Consider the following 17,069-nt stretch of genomic DNA (forward strand, 5'->3'; position numbering starts at 1 on the left):
TTGTTCCTCCTATGGGGCTGCAAACCCCTTCAGTTTCTTGGGTACTTTCTCTAGCCCTTTCATTGGGGACCCTGTGTTCCATACAATAGATGACTGTGAGCATCCACTTCTGTATTTGTCAGAATACAGAATACACTGGCAGAGCCTCTCAGGAGACCACTATATCAGTCTTCTGTCATCAAGCTCTTGTTGGCATCCACAATAGTGTCTAATTATTTTGTATATTTTGCTTTTAATGTATATTAGATTTTATCAAGCCATAAAATAACTCGAGTCAGATATTTCAAATCACTGGCAAGACCAGAGGAAGGGAAGTCAAGATGGGCAACAAGAGGGTGAATCTGGGCAAGGTCCATTATATTACATACATGCATGCAAATGTTGCAGTGATGTTCATTTGCATATCCTAATAAATATTTTTTAAGTCAAGTTTCAAAGAAGGTACAAGTGGATGGAACTCATTTTTGAATCAAAGTTAATATTGGTGTAAAAAGGGCGAGAACGGGTGAGGGAGATATGAGGTAAAAGGGGAGATATGAGGTAAAAGGGAGATATGAGGTAAAAGGGGAGATATGAGATAAAAGGGAGATATGAGGCAAAAGGGGAGAATCCAAAATTCAGGTGCTTGTGCTTTTGGTCAAGATGACTAGAGAACATAAACGTCATCAAATAAAACCTTTAACAGAGATGGTTTTATCAATTATTAAAGTCTAAGCCATTTAAAACATTCTGAGGTAAAGATAAACAAGCACTGATAGGTAGATATGAGCTCTCTTTCTTCCCATTTATCTATCTTTTTAATCAATCATTTTATTCATGAACATTTCAAATGATAACCCCCTTCCTGGTTACACCTCCACAACCCCCCCAACCCATCCCCCTCCTCCCCCTTCCCCTTTGCTTCTATGAGGGTGCTCCACCACTCACTCACTGCCTCATCGCTCAAACATCCTCCTACACTGAGGCATCAAATCTCCATAAGCCCAAGGGCCTCTCCTTCCATTGATTCTAGACAAGGCCATCCTCAGCTACATATGCAGCTGGAGCCATGGGTCCCTTCATGTATACTCTTTGGTTGGTGGTTTAGTCCCTGGGAGCTCTGTGTGGTTCAGTTAGTCGATATTGTTCCTCCTATGGGGTTGCAATCCCCTTAAGCTCCTTCAGTCCTTCCCCTAGCTCTTCCACTGGAGTCCGTAGGCTCAGTCGATGGTTGGCAGAGAGTATGTGCATCTGTATTGTTCAGGTGCTGGTAGAACCTCTCATAGAATAGCCATATCATGTTCCTGTCGGCAGAGCTTAATTTATTTAATATTTTTCTGTAACATAGGTCAAAGAAGGTAGAGAAAAATTAGCCTCTGAGTCATCAAAAGGGACAAGGAAGTGACTTCCCTTAGAGAATGTCCTGTGCTCAATTTAAGTCCAAATCCAGCTGGGTACATGGTATATTACATGAGTTTTTGTTTACAAATTATGACAGGACACAGCAAAAGATGAAGGCAATGTGACTGAAGGCAGCAGGATGAGCAAACTGAGAAGGGCAAGGAGAAAAGTCACCAAACCACATCTTTGCTCAATGGATGGGGAAGAAATCGCCAAGGCCAATTCCAGTGGTATGTGGCTACTCTGTCTGTTTGTGATTGGTTTGGACAGGGGCACTTTTGATTTCATGTTCCTCCCCATAAAACATTCCTCTCTGTCTGGAGAATCAAAGGGATGAAAAGATGCAAAGTACTGCTGCATGGAAGATGGCAGATATAAGCTCACGTCAACTATAGAGAAATAGCCATTCAAAATATTTAGGATTCAAGGGAAGGGAGTCGGATGCTGGTGTCAGGTGGGGGATGGAAAGCAGAGTGGGAGAGACGCTGGAGGGAGTTTTTAATCCACTTGCTGAAACTCTAACGGTGCTCTAACAGATCTGAAATAGTGCTGAGTAGGGATGAGGTCACTCCTGGTGTTTCAAAGAGGAAGCAAATGAAATGGCTAGCCCATGCTAACAATAAAACCAGACCCCAACAGCTTTTTTATTTTATTTTTCTAACACTTTTATTTCTTTTTTTACAGTCCAGTCGTTACCCCACTCCAGGTCCATCCGTCCTTCCACAGTTCCACATCCCATTCCTTCTCCCCACATCTTCAAGAGGATCCCCCCACTCCTCGTCAGGTCTCCCCACTCCTGGGGCCTCAAGCCTCTCCAGGGTTAGATGCTTCTTTTATCACTGAGCCAGACCAGGAGGCAGTCCTCTGTTGTATATGTATGTGGGGGTTTAATGGCTTTTATTTTTATTTTTTATTATTATTACAGACAATATACTTCCTTACAGCATGCATCTAGGGCAGGCAACACCCACTGTCCCTGTTGGGTGTGTCACTTCATGGGAAGGGGATCTTTTCAAGCAATCTTCACGCTGTGTTAAAGATGGTTGAAAACAATTCTAACGTGTTTTGACATTTTTTTTCCATTATTATCACAGAGATGTCCAGAAACCAAATAGCAGATCTGAGCAAACCTGGCTCTGCTGAGTCTTGGTCCTCGCACAGTGCCAAAGATGCCTACCACCCGACACCAGTGGTAAAACCCTCGCTTCCCAGTGCCTTAGCCGGTGCTCCTGATGCTGAATTCAGCCCGAATACTGGTAAGTAATTACCTCGAAAGATTCTCGAGGAAACAGGAAAGTGCTTCAAGTCACTGTTTCCAAGTTGATCTTTGAACTTGAGATGGTCTGATGATGGTGAAGATCCCAGGCCCCAGGCAACACAGAGGAGAGTATCCACATCTGTTTGTGAAGCACTTTGCTGCCTCATTACCCTTCAGGCTACTGATCTAGGAAACCAAGGTGGGATTGCCATGGGTGAGAGCACTCGAGTCTTCTCTGAAAATGAAATTTGATCATTCAAAGTCTCAGATTGCTGAATAATTTTCCTGGTGCATCAGTGTGTTGGTTAACACCCTCTTGGATACAAGAGATAGAAACTGGTTAAAAAAGAGACATTTATTCTCTGAGGAAGTCTATAAAGAATAGATTAAAAAGTGGGAATACAGTGGTCTATGAAATTAGAGACAATTACCAGCTTCAGTGACTAATTTTAGGGGTCTCTAACTGTATCTGCAAAGAGGACAGGCAGAAGCTATGAAAACTGTTATAATCCAGGCCACAGTTTATTGAAACATAACTTTTATAACATAAAAGGCTAAAATAATGTGTGGTATAAACTCTAGGAAAACACTAAACATGGGTGTTCACTGGTTCTTTCCCAGGGGGACACAAATAACAGCATCACTTGTCAGTGTGTTTTGCTAGCTCAGGATGCTCACTTTAGTATTGATACCCAGGGACTTTACTGGACCATATTGCATTGGCAATTGGACTTAATTCTGTCTCCAGCCCTTGTGGGGGACAAGTAGGAATGTGTACAAAGTCACTATTACAAATGACATTGTTTGACTGACTGGCTGATACACAACCTCTAGGTAAATACAGGTACTGTTAACAGACAGAACCTTCTAAGCACTGTGAGGGGAATGCCCAGGGAGCAAGGGTACTGTTCAGACCTCTCCTCACCCTTCTCGCCTCTCCCTTTTTATTACACACAGGACCTGAGGAAATGAACACTGCAAGGCAAGGCTCCATCTGTATTCACATTCTTCAGCTAACACAACTCATGGTCACAAACAGAGTTCTAAAAACCTCAGATTCACATCTGAGTTCATTCAGAATGCAGAGAGAACCCAGTCTAATTGTTAGATTGCTTCCTTCCAAAATTGGGTGGTTCCTCTGTCTCAGAATCATTTCTCTGGCTCTATGTTTGAGGGCCAGCAGTGCTCAGGACGATGCTTCTGCCTGGAATCAATCTGAATTTCCCTTCTTCTGCACCTCTAGCAGGAAAAATGAAACCCAACCCAAACCAAAATAAAAACCAAAACAAATTAAAAACCACCCCCGAGCTTCTAAGATCTTGCCTCGATACTGCAAGACTTATTTCCTGTTTTAAGGACCATAGCCTTTTGCCATGGCAATGTTCATCCCCCATGTTCTTTGTGCCTTGCTTTGTGTTCTCCACGGAGAGAAGAGCAGCCATTCTGACATCTGTGTGCATCAGAAGCAGACAGTACAACGGCAGAGAGGCTAGGGAGGAGAAATCAGTAGAACAAAGCACGGCCCAGATTCAGCTTGAAGGGTTATTTTGCAAATATGTATTGCTTGTGTCTACTCTTATTTGTGACCCCATGAGGTAGAAGCTTGGGTGTGCCACTTAGGCTACCCCAGGGCTCCAGGAACGATGCTGTGGAAAAGTGTCCAGCCAGGATTACCACATTGTTTAGGGAAAGCTTGAACTCAGAATTTCATTACATAACATTTCCTAATAGTTAAGTATTTCCAATAAATTTAAACAGGGTTTTAAACATTGGGAGGGCTAACATAGAATACTGGTTATATTGTCTATAAGGTGTATGTTTTACATGTTTTTGTGTATGTTGTTTTATATGCTCTAGTTTCAGACAGAAAAACAAAGATGGAATTTGGGTGTAATAATCTTAAATAAAAAAAAAAATCACTGTGCTTTGCCCTGTCTTTGTACTAGATATGACTAGGGGTGTGGGCACCATTATTGATTAGCCTGGATTAAGCTCTTATAGCCAATAAACCACCAATGTATCATACAACAATACATGTGAAAACTGATACCTCACCTAAGTAGAAGCAATTTCAATAAGTACTTTCAACTACACTGAGATTTTTCCCCCCCAAAATAACTTAAGTTTTTCAAGATCAGTTCCTTTGCCCTTGCAGTATTTTATTTATTTACTTGCCTTTTTAACGGCTTGCACCTGGTTATTGTGCCAACTGGACTTAGTAGCACTGTCTAGGACTGACACACTCTGTCTAGAAGACATGGCCTCATTGCACTAAGTGGGTATTCTCACATGGCCATGCACACTTCAGCATCATGAATGATTGTCTAGGGGTTCTGGAGAGGGAAGGCAGAATCCCAGGAACAAGTGACATGTGTTAGAGAGAACGTGTCATAGGCAGTTGTCCCCATCTTAAAATTTCTATTTCTTTCTTGTTTTTAAATATGAATAATAACAACTATTATTAAAGCAATAAACAACACAATATATTTTTATATTTATTACAAAAATATGATTATAAATAATTTATTTTATTATATTTATTATAGAAAATAATTATAAATAAATAAAATTTAATAAATAAAATAGATAATGATTACATTTTGATGGTGATGATGATGTAGTGTGTGTTATAATGCATGTATAACTGCCAGTGCATACGAGTCATGGGACACATAGAGATCAGATGAGAACTTTGGAGAGTCCTCTTTCCATTTTGGGGTAAGGAGATCAAACTTGAATTATCAGGCTGTGCTGGAAGCACCTTCATTCACTGCACCAGTCCTGGATTTGTTATATCTGGAAGCCCACATCCCTGTTCAATCCATCCCTTATAAGCAGCAGTGGCTTTCTTGGAAACTGAATATGTTCTTGTTGTCTCAGAATATGGATGGTATTTCTCTAAGGCATTCTACATGCTCATGGGCTTCGAGCATTTTCCTTTCTTTAATATTTCCTTATTTTTCTCCCTAAACAGAGCAGTAAAACTTGCCCCATAAAAAGCACATTGATTTAATTTATTTGTCCTCTGAGGGGATAGGACAGGAGAACATATCCCAGGAATCACACTGGAAGAAACACAAATGAGTCCCTGAGCTGGTAATTATCTGCCTGCTATCCATCATGTATAGCTGGGAAAGACTGACTGAAAGGGTTAATTGGAAGTAACAAATATGATTTATTTGAAGGGAAGAAGCTCAGACTATGATGCATCAAGATGAGTTGATGTTTTCAAAATGAATTGAGGTTAGACAGGGTTCTCTTTTTTGGTGAAAGATTGAAATTTTAAATGAAAAATTTGATACTAAGGATATATATCCTAAAAGTTTTGATGCAAATTTTTACTTAATAATAAGACAAGGTAAGATCATAAAGGATATATTAATTTATTCACTAACACACAAACTTATCCACCAAAGGCATATTTTTTGAGTGTCTGTGATGGTCAACATCTCTATAGGTGTTGTGGCTATGAGAGCAGGCAGACCTGAGTCCCATTCTTATAGACTGGCATGCAAGAGAATGACAGATAGATATCAAACAGGTGACTCTGAAGCATGGCCAACATGTTTCATGGTAATAAAGGACACTGAAGAATATGGGATAGGGATAGTACAGTTAGCTGAAATAGGTAGCTCAAAATTCTCATAGTTCTAACCCTCAGCACCTTAGATTGCATTTGGAGTCAAGATCTGTCAATAGGTTATTACAGTTAAAGGTACCCAGTAGGCGGGGCCCTAATTTACGGTAACTGGTATACTCATAGGAGACATTAACCCATGGACTCAAATAGAAAGAAGTTCATGTAGATCATCAACTCTAAGTCCAAGAGAGAAGCCTCAGAAGAAACATCCCTGCCGATACCTTTGGCCATTAACTCTGGTCTTCAATAAAAAGAATACAAGTTCCCACTACGCCCCCTCCTCTTCAGTACCAGGTGTTGCGTCTTGAGAATGCGAATGCATGTGCTCACTGCTCAGCCTCAGCTCAGTAAGGATGGCCTTCTGTGAATCAAGAGTTGGCAGGTTACAACTGCAGACATGTTTCATGGATGCTCCAGATGACCATGCTTAACGTCCCCAGTCCCTCACCTTACCAAATCATCTCTCCTTTTCATTCAAAGATGCCACATTTTAATGCCAATAGTTTCCCCCATGTGATAACAAGATAGTTTGAGGGTAGTACTCTGAGTACTTAATTTGATAAGTAGGTGGTGATAAAAATATTGACCTTGAACAGTTGACTATAAATGGGTGGATATTTTCTTTTCATTGTAAAATAAAGCAGAGGGGACTTTTGGAGGTGGGAAAGAGAACTGGGCAGACCAAGGAAGAAGTTACTAGATAGAGTAAAGGACAATGACACATGATTATATATGTCAAGATGAAACTTGTTCATCTGTATGCTTAGAAATTTAAAAAAAAAGAAATACAAGAGAAATCTATAAAACAATAGCTATTTATCTTAGGAAGTTTAGAAGATACAGATAAGACAAATGCTAATAAGGTAACCTGTTTTCTCATCCCTGGCCAGGCAATAGAATGGCCTCTTTTTTTCTTGCAAGACAAAAAGAGTTTGCTTGACATCCTATACAGAACTGTTTATAATGTCTGAAATACTGTTTATATGAAGACTTCCATATTTTAAGCTGCTTATGAGTTTTATTTGCAACTTTATTCAACTTGGGCTGAACAAACACCTAATGTTTCAGAATAAGGTAGGAACACACCAACTGTTGATTTAGCATGCAACATTCTAATTGCTACAGCATAACTGTAATTGTTTGTGTTGAATGGAAGGTTATATGGTAGTTTTAAAGTGTCAGAGTCCTGGGGTAGCCAGATATATCCATGGTGGGACGTTATACCTAATATATGTACAGAGGTGGCACCAGTAATTTGATTCTTTCATGCTTCATGCATTTAAAATCTGCTCAATCTGTGTTTTCAGACTGTCAGTCTTCATGCTTATTTTAAAGCCTAATTATATCTTGAAAACTGATACCCAGTTATCACTTAAAAATTATAGCTGTTTTGATGTTCGTGGTGTGACAGATTGATGGGTGTTCAAATGCGGGCGTGCTCACAGCACCATTTATTGGAGTTAAAGTAATTGGGTTCACTTTTTTGCATTTAAGTAGCACTTACATAGTGCTTATTGACTCCTGGCACTGTTAAATACCTTGTTTAATCCTCATAACAATTGGGTAATATTTTAACAATGAAGAAGCAGAGACACAGTGGGAGGGGGAAGGCTGCCAGGCATGAAAGGAAAAACATGGGTATCTTGATTTGTGCTGACTCTGCATTCTGTCACCATCTCTAAAGGTTCTGATAGTGGCATTTATAATGCGTGTTCTGGACCTGACCATTTTATCTATGCACTCCATTCACACCCTGGTAATAAGCCACCTACACTGAATCCAGAAAACTAGATTCTAGATTCCATATTGACAGTTGTGTGTGTGTGTGTGTGTGTGTGTGTGTGTGTGTGTGTGTGTGTGTGATGAGAGAGAGAGAGAGAGACAGAGAGACAGAGAGAGAGCGAGAGAGAGACAGAGACACAGAGAGACAGAGAGAGAGGGAGAAAGAGAGAGAGAGAGAGAGGTTGGGGGCTTGGGCTCCCGCTATGTGTGTCTCTCAGTGACTCAGTCTAATGAACTGACTAGATTAACTTTTTATCCAAAGTCTTTCCTAGATCCCAAATTTTAGAATATTCAGATTATCTTAACATACTGGAAATGGATATTTTATTATATTTCTGACTAAAAAAATTGGCCAAGAACCCCAAGTTTTCATCTCTACTCCCATTCTTGATATCTTTCTTAAATACTTGTGAAATTTGACATAGAGATGTGTTTCTAGGACTCAGATGCCATTGCAAAGATGGAAGGTAACTTTTGGGAAGACCAATGCTGTCAGGTTATCCATTGTCTTCCATGAGCAAAGGTTTTATCTTTTTTCCTTTTTTTTTCTTTTGATTATTTTCACAAACAAGTGTTTCCAGTAAGCATATGATGCCCCCATATTTTTAGGCTGACAAGTCCTAACTGATGACCAGTCCCTGAGGGTGTTTAGACAGTGCTCTTGGGATGACTATAAAGGCAAGTGAGAGATAGGTGGGATCTCTGTGTGAAGTTGTAGTCGTGTGATGGGCATGTATTGCTCTTGTTTGTAACCCTAGTGACTAATTCAATACACCTACCTTATTGCCTTTTGGTCCATCCTGATCTAGTGATTTCAAATTATTACCCTACAGATCCCACCCGGTACAATGCTCAGAGTTTTAACCCGCCTCAACTTTCTGCTAGAATGAAACACATTAAACAAGAAATGGCCAAAAACCACCTCCAGTTTGTACGATTTGAAGCAACAGATTTGCACGGTGTCTCCAGATCTAAGAGCATCCCCGCACAGTTTTTTCAAGTGAGTTTTACAGTTACGCTGAGTGTGGTTTCATGACTGTTAAAAAGCAGATGCTGTTTAGCACTCATCTACATTTTCTTGTAATCTATACAGTAATTTGCGTGGAAATACAATAATTTGTTTTGCCATTTTCCTTGTCCCTCCCCATATGTATTATTGCTCCCCAAGGAGACAAGCACGCAATAACAATCCCTTTACCCAATAGAAATAGGAAACTAATTATGCAGGTTATTTCAGTCCTTCTGCCTCAAATAATCACACTCTACAGAACTATCCTCTCTCTTTCATACTGCAATTATAAAGATTATATTTTATTTGACATGAGAAAATTGCAACCCAAGACCCAAGAGCAAAACAAGAAAGCAGAAGGTAGAAATGATTAACTAGAGATGCTTCCTTTGCTAGATTAAAAAAGGCATATTCTTTCAGCTGTAATTCAGATATGAATATACACAATTGTTGTTAGACGACTAAATAAATATTAAAATTTGAAAATAGTGGTATCAAAAAATATTTCATCTCTGGATACAATCTTAGGATTTTCTAGGGTCATTTTCTTTACTTTAAGCCAATCTGTATCCTTTTCATTGGGGTGCTTATTCTTACTCTCCCATTTTCAAATAATTCTCCTTCCTGTAGCCAGAGTTCATTATTCTTTTATTCTAACTTTATAATCAGAGAGCATGAATTGTTAAACAAAACACTTCAAATTCATTTTGGAACTTCTGAAGGTATAATATTCATTAGTATTTGTATCATAAATATTAGTGATTTAAGACTAAATAATTTCAACACTTTATGGTGAACATATAAGTACATTTGTGAAAGCTAATCTGAATAATATATACATATATTAAAACATTTGCATATATTAAATATGTGAAAAATATATCTTATGTATATATATACATACATACATACATACATACATACATTATATTATATATATAATATGTGAAAATTTTCTTAGGCAAAAATGTAAATTTAATAGTCTTTTGTTTTGTAAATACGTCACTTAGATTTCTTTTATTGAAAAGAACGCTCATACAACATGTTCTTACCATGGTTTACCCCTTTCTTCACTCCTTCCAGATCCCCCACCTGAACACACTCCATGCTCTTTCTTTCTCTCTTTAAAGAACAGAACAAACAAGCCGGGCGTGGTGGTGCACGCCTTTAATCCCAGCACTGGGGAGGCAGAGGCAGGTGAATTTCTGAGTTCGAGGCCAGCCTGGTCTACAAAGTGAGTTCCAGGACAGCCAGGGCTACACAGAAAAACCCTGTCTCAAAAAAACCAAAAAATAAAATAAAATAAAATAAAATAAAATAAAATAAAATAAAATAAAATAAGAACAGAACAAACAAATAAAACCCCCAAAGAAAACAAGAAACTCTCTGACTCTGATACTTTGTTGCTCTCTCTCTCTCTCTCTCTCTCTCTCTCTCTCTCTCTCTCTCCCTCTCTCTCTCTCCCTCTTGCTCTCTGTCTTGTCTCTCTGTCTGTCTGTCTGTCTGTCTGTCTGTCTGTCTCTGTCTGTCTCTCTCCTTCTCTCTCACACACACCATAAAAGTAGAACCCAAAATATATGAAACAAAGCAATTTGAGACAAAAAAAGTCTACAAAAATACCATTGAGTTTGCCTTGTATTGGGCATCTACTGATGGAGGTGGAGCTTTACCCAGAAGTGTGGCTAGTATACCTAGTGAGACTCTGTAGGAGAAACAAAGCTTTCCTTTCAGCATGGGTGGGTGTCGGAGCCCATGTGAACTTCTTCTTAGCACTGGGATTACAAGAATCATTTGAAAACATTTTGACTTATGGAAATAAAATGCCAAATTGAAACTAATAAATCAGATTAATGACTAGAAGAGATAATATGTCCCTATATTTAGAATTAAGAAAGACTTTCTCACATTAAAGTAGCTAGGCAGGCTTAGTGTTGAGACACTAGCCTGTGACTTGTCACTTAACAGTTCAGTAGTATTTACTGTATCTTTCTGTATCTACTGCCTCTAGCTCAGCTTTAATATTCCTTTTTTCTTTTCTCTGAAGTAAGTGTCGCTTCTTATTTTAAATGCTAACATTGGTTTTCTAAAAACAAAAGAAAACTCCAGATCATCTGGTGAGAATAGAGGCAATGGCTGGTACATCATTGGAGGAAGCCAAAGAAGAAACGCATGGGTCAATGATATCTCTGTTGTTTAGAGAGTTTCCCATGTGACTGGCACTGTGCTAAATGCCTCACAGACATTAGCACGTTTCAACAAACGTACAGAATCTTGTTCTATCAAAGGGTTGATTTGATTTAGATCATATATGGATCATGTGAATTTTATCTTAGATTTAATAAAAGTGTTCCATATTACTGTAGATCTCATATCCAATGCTTTGGTTGTTTCAAAAGGTACTTCATTGTACTCCAAAGAACAGGGGCCAAAGGGTTTTAACTTAGTCTGTTAAATTTTCTATCAAGTTCAGAGAGATCTGTCTTGAAGTATGAACCCATTTTAGTGCTTCACTACTATGTGTATAATAAGAGAATTTATGCTATTCAGACCTTCATACAGAAGTTTAGATATGTCCCACAGTGAATGGAAAATGGTGAGAATTCTGCTACATGTCCAAAAATGTGTAAAGAAAAGAGAATATTAGGGGGAAAACGTGCTCTGAAACTCACAGATTAAATAGTCTTAAAATTTGCTGTTCTCCCAGGTTTCAAAGGACTGTCAGAGTCCAGTGATGACCAGCTGTTCTCCACTATTCACAGCAAAGGGAATGTAACACAGACTTAGATTGTGTGATCTCTCACAAATTTCGTGAATAAAACACATTTATTTTAGAAACCCATCTCAGAAACATATGACTACCATATAGATTTTTGAACTCAAAATGATCAAATAGGGAAACAACACCATTCTTCCCATTAAAATTTAGAATTAAAATATTTTATGTATGTGTGTGAGCACACGTGCCCATGCACATGCATGTGAGAATGCATAAAATTTACATGTACAACTCCAAAGAGTAGCAAATGTTGGGGATTGATGTGGTGGTACACACCTGCAATCCTAGCACTCAGGAAGCAGAGGCAAGAAGGCTGGGTGTTCTAGTTCAACGCAGTGTGTTTAAGGTAAGCCTGGGCTTACATGAAGATTGTGTTGCAACCAACCAACAAACTAACCAACCAACCAAGAAAACAAGAAGATAAGAGGAATGGTCTTAAACACAGTTAAGTCAATAGCACTTGAAAATATATGTAAAAGTGATAGGTTGTGAAGGAACCAGTCCATATGACCTGTCCCTACACAGTAGCCATTTTGGGGGGGTTTCTGATGATGATGTGAGCAAACTTATGTTGTTTGTGTAGTGTTGGGATGTTTGTAGTAACCCCATGATGCTCACTGAGTTTACTAACACCACTTTTAACTGTCAGGATCTTTGCTCTACTCATATCAAGGCTTGTTGAGATTCTTATATAATTTCCAATTTTTTAAAAAAAATTATTTTATCTTATATACATCTATTTATTAGCTGTAAGCTCTATAGAGCAGAAGTCAGTCACATACAACCCATCTTGGTTTGCTGCTCAGGATCTCCCAAGATTGAAATCCAAGTGTTGTGGTTGAGCTGTTAGTCTCTGGATATTCTGGGAAAGACCCGGTCAATAGGGCTTTTGGAGTTTAACAAACCATGGCCCTCCTGGGGTGACAGGTAGGACCTAATAATTGAGTTGAAGTTAAGGAAGAATAAAACTGAACTAGGAAAAAGCTTGTGAGAGAAAGTATGGAGGCAAAAGGAATAACATTTGTATTTGCCCTGAGGCTAGAGGAAAGAAAAAGCCTGAGGTTGATATGGCTACAGCACATAGTAAGGAAGAGTGGGTTTTTGGTTACAAGATCAAAAAAGTTGCCTAGGATTTGCTTTACACACAGGCTCGCTGATCCTGTTGAGCATTTTCATCACCATCCTAAGAGGTCTTTGAGATGGTTGGAAAGAAGTGATTGACAAGATCAGATCTGAGTTTTGAAATGGTGACCTTGGGTGATGTAGATAGTGGCTGTAACATCCAATGGAGAATGCTACCCACAATGATTTGACAGGACTCAGATGCAAGAGAGTTTCACTAATGCCTGGAGGGAGCATTTTGTTGTTTTGTTTTGTTCTGTTGCTGTTGTTTGTAGATAGAAACTATTTCTTATTTTTTAAAATTTCTTTTCTGTTGTTTCTTTTTTTTTCATTTTTTAGTAGATATTTTCTTCATTTACAATTCAAATGCTATCCCAAAAGTCCCTTATACTGTCCCCCAACCCTGCTCTCCAACCCATCTACTCCTGCTTCCTGGCCCTGGTATTCCCCTGTATTGGGGCATATAATCTTTGCAAGACCAAGGGCCTCTCCTCCCAGTGATGGCCATCTTCTGCTACATATGCAGCTAGAGACACAAGCTCAGAGGGTACTGGTTAGTTCATATTGCTGGTAAAACTTTTTGTTGTTGTTGTTGTTGTTTTGTTTTTTAAACGAATCTGTCCAGTTTTATTAACTTCATGTTAACTTCTGCTGCCTGACACATAATGGCATTAAATACATTAGTAAGTCCATTAGATCTAAGAGACATAGTTGATAGGGGCTTACATCATCCAGTAACTTGCCCAACTCCACTTCAGCAATTAATAAAAGAGATTTAATAGGACTTGGATCTGCTGAAATCCAGTCCATACTGACCAGAATGTTATATTTGGAAACTATAACTTTGAAAATAGATGTTCACATACACAGATAAATTTTCTGGGACTCTGAGACAATGAAGTAGGTATGTCTTAAGTGGGTTGTATAAGTGAAGTTCTGGCTCTTGGGATCTGTGACAGATGTCCTGTGTCTGACCAGAGACTCTTCTCCAACAAAGATTTAAGATTCCTCTGGTAGAAGTTAGCAGGGGGTGGTGGTGTTACAATATTACAATAGAATAAAGCCTAATTGTGGCTTTACTTGTATCTCTTTAATAGACTGTGTCTTAGTCAGGGTTTCTATTCCTACACAAACATCATGAACAAGAACCAAGTTGGGTAGGAAAGGGTTTATTCAGCTTACACTTCCATACTGCTGTTCATTACCAAGGAAGTAAGGACTGGAACTCAAGCAGGCCAGGAAGCAGGAGCTGATGCAGAGGCCATGGAGGGATGTTTCTTACTGGCTTGCTTCCCCTGGCTTGCTCAGCCTGGTCTCTTATAGAACCCAAGACTGCCAGCCCAGAGATGGTCCCACCCACAAGGGGCCTTTCCCCCTTGATCACTAATTGAGAAAATGCCTTACAGTTGGATCTCATGGAGGCATTTCGTCAACTGAAGCTCCTTTCTCTGTGATAACTCCAGCTGTGTCAAGTTGACACAAAACTAGTCAGTACAGACTGTTACCACTTATTATATTCATCTAGATGTGAGAAGGCTGGATTATATAATGGATCTGTTTATTACTACATTATTCACAATCAACCTACATTAGTATTGGTTCATGAAAGGATGAAGAAAATGTGATATATATATATATATATATATATATATATATATATATATATATCCTATAATTAAATTTAGTGAAATAAGTTAAACACGGAAACAAATGCTGCATGTTCTCTTTCATACGTGGGTGGGTACTAAAATGTTGGTCTAAATAGGATGTTGTTCTGTGAGAGGTTGGGAAACAGGACGAAAAAAGGAATAGAGGAAGGTTGGTTAATGAGCATCAAGACATAGACTGGAGATCTAAGTTCTAGTTTTCTGACACAGTATAACTAGTATAGTTTATAACAACTTGTTGTATATTGTCAGCAATGAGAGGAAATGGAGACCATGTGATCAATACATTGTCTACATGTATGGAATGATCACAGCATACCCCTTAAATATATAAAGTAATAAAATAAAGTAAAATATATCACCTCAGAGGAAAGCCTTACCCGAGGTCTTAGAAACAGCACTATAAAATAAAATTCATTATAAAGTTTTTTATTTATAATTTTAAGTATTTCCATAAAGTTATAAACCATTGTATTTTGCTGTATGCTGACTTTCTTTATCCTTAGAGCATTTATGTATAGCTACGTGAAGCAGTTATGATTGCTGTTCTCTACATCTAAAAACATATCAAGGCTTGAGTTAAAATATTAAAAATTGTCAGAAGGTCTTTACAAGAAAATAGTTCTTTCAGTATTTCATTTTTGATATTTATTTTGAATTTTAAAAACTTTACCTGACAGTTAATGCTAACTCACAGATATTACACTTCCCATTCTTATTATCAAGATCTTCTTCCCCCGTTTCGTTTATCTTCACATTTTATCTTCAGGTTTTAGAACCTAGTTAATCTGTCCTTTTTATTCCTCAGGAAAAAGTGATCCACGGAGTTTTCATGCCCCGTGGGTATCTGGAATTGATGCCGAACCCTAAGGACAATGAGGTGAATCACATAAGAGCCACATGCTTCAATAGTGATATAGTCCTCATGCCAGAGCTGTCGACCTTCAGAGTCTTGCCTTGGGCAGAGAGGACTGCGAGGGTGATTTGTGACACCTTCACAGTGACGGGCGAGCCTCTCCTGACATCCCCTAGGTACATCGCCAAGAGGCAGCTGCGCCAGCTGCAGGACGCCGGCTTCTGCCTGCTGTCCGCTTTCATCTATGATTTCTGCATTTTTGGTGTGCCCGAAGTGATCAATTCAAAGACCATATCTTTTCCTGCCTCCACATTACTAAGTAACCATGATCAGCCCTTCATGCAGGAACTGGTTGAGGGCCTGTATCAGACAGGGGCGAATGTGGAGAGCTTCTCCTCGTCTACCAGGCCTGGGCAGATGGAGATCTGTTTTCTCCCAGAGTTTGGCATTAGCTCAGCTGATAATGCCTTTACCCTCAGAACAGGTCTCCAAGAAGTGGCCAGGAGATATAATTACATAGCTAGCCTTGTAATTGAGACTGGATTCTGCAATTCAGGAATTTTGTCTCATAGCATCTGGGATGTGGGCGGGAAGACAAATATGTTCTGCAGTGGTTCTGGGGTGGAGAGGCTCACGCTCACCGGGAAGAAGTGGTTGGCAGGCCTGCTGAAGCACTCTGCGGCTCTCAGCTGCCTGATGGCCCCTGCGGTCAACTGTCGCAAGCGCTACTGCAAGGACAGCAGAGACCTGAAGGACAGCGTGCCCACCACGTGGGGATACAATGACAACAGCTGTGCCTTGAACATCAAGTGTCATGGTGAAAAAGGCACCCAGATAGAAAATAAACTAGGGTCTGCAACCGCGAACCCTTACCTGGTGTTGGCGGCCACTGTGGCAGCAGGCTTGGATGGTCTTCAGAGCAGTGATGGTGCTGCGGCTGGTTCCGATGAGAGTCAGGATCTCTATCAACCAGAACCTTCCGAGATCCCTTTGAAGATGGAAGATGCCCTTGCCGCCCTGGAGCAAGATGAGTGTCTGAAGCAGGCTCTGGGAGAGACTTTCATCCGCTACTTTGTTGCCATGAAGAAGTATGAACTGGAAAACGAAGAAACAGATGCAGAGGGAAATAAATTCCTGGAGTATTTTATATAGGATGGGACTCTGCCCTGTAGAGATATGATGAGTAGCTAGTTTATCAGAAAGAAAAGATTGAGTCTTTGTAATGAACAATACTAGACAGCTTCTGCCCCTCTCCCATGGATTACTGGGCAGCTGAAACGGGATTGCTCGGATCCTGATCTCAGCTATAAACAATAAATTTGTGGTGAAACAGCATATGCAAACTTACATTGCCTACTGTCATTTTCTTTATATTGTTAGCCTGGGTGATGTTTGGGTCATGTGTATACTTGCATGATAAAGAAAGATGTACATTAGAAAGCAGAATTTAAAGACTGGGGTAAAAAGAAAAAAATATCAATATAGTATTCGATATCAAGTATACACATATTCTCCTGACAAGAAGACAGATAGGTTAGCATAATCCTACTACTGAAAGCAGGTTGAGGTCACTTTGTAT

At 39.3% G+C, this 17,069-nt stretch overlaps 1 protein-coding gene and 1 long non-coding RNA gene across 4 annotated transcripts in view; one reads left to right on the plus strand and one right to left on the minus strand.

Annotated features, from left to right (window-relative positions):
* The window catches only part of Lgsn (lengsin, lens protein with glutamine synthetase domain), a 28,445-nt gene extending 11,608 nt beyond the window's left edge, over positions 1-16,837 (plus strand). Inside the window, exons 2-5 of one of the 3 annotated variants that reach the window (NM_153601.1) lie at positions 1,478-1,610; positions 2,475-2,636; positions 8,894-9,060; positions 15,443-16,837. In NM_153601.1, coding sequence (NP_705829.1) covers positions 1,478-1,610; positions 2,475-2,636; positions 8,894-9,060; positions 15,443-16,642 — 1,662 coding nt within the window. In that variant the 3' untranslated portion in view covers positions 16,643-16,837. Of the gene's footprint in view, positions 1-1,475; positions 1,611-2,474; positions 2,637-8,893; positions 9,061-15,442 lie in introns of those variants that run through there. The other 2 variants (XM_030254460.1, XM_030254462.1) reach the window with 2 other exon arrangements.
* The window catches only part of 4931428L18Rik (RIKEN cDNA 4931428L18 gene), an 81,579-nt gene that overhangs the window by 46,811 nt on the left and 17,699 nt on the right, over positions 1-17,069 (minus strand). The window contains exon 2 of the long non-coding RNA NR_033445.1: positions 16,364-16,585. This is a non-coding gene — a long non-coding RNA (RIKEN cDNA 4931428L18 gene). The remainder of the gene's footprint in view (positions 1-16,363; positions 16,586-17,069) is intronic.

This window comes from Mus musculus, chromosome 1 (assembly GCF_000001635.26).
Source record: "Mus musculus strain C57BL/6J chromosome 1, GRCm38.p6 C57BL/6J".
NCBI lineage: Eukaryota > Metazoa > Chordata > Mammalia > Rodentia > Muridae > Mus > Mus musculus.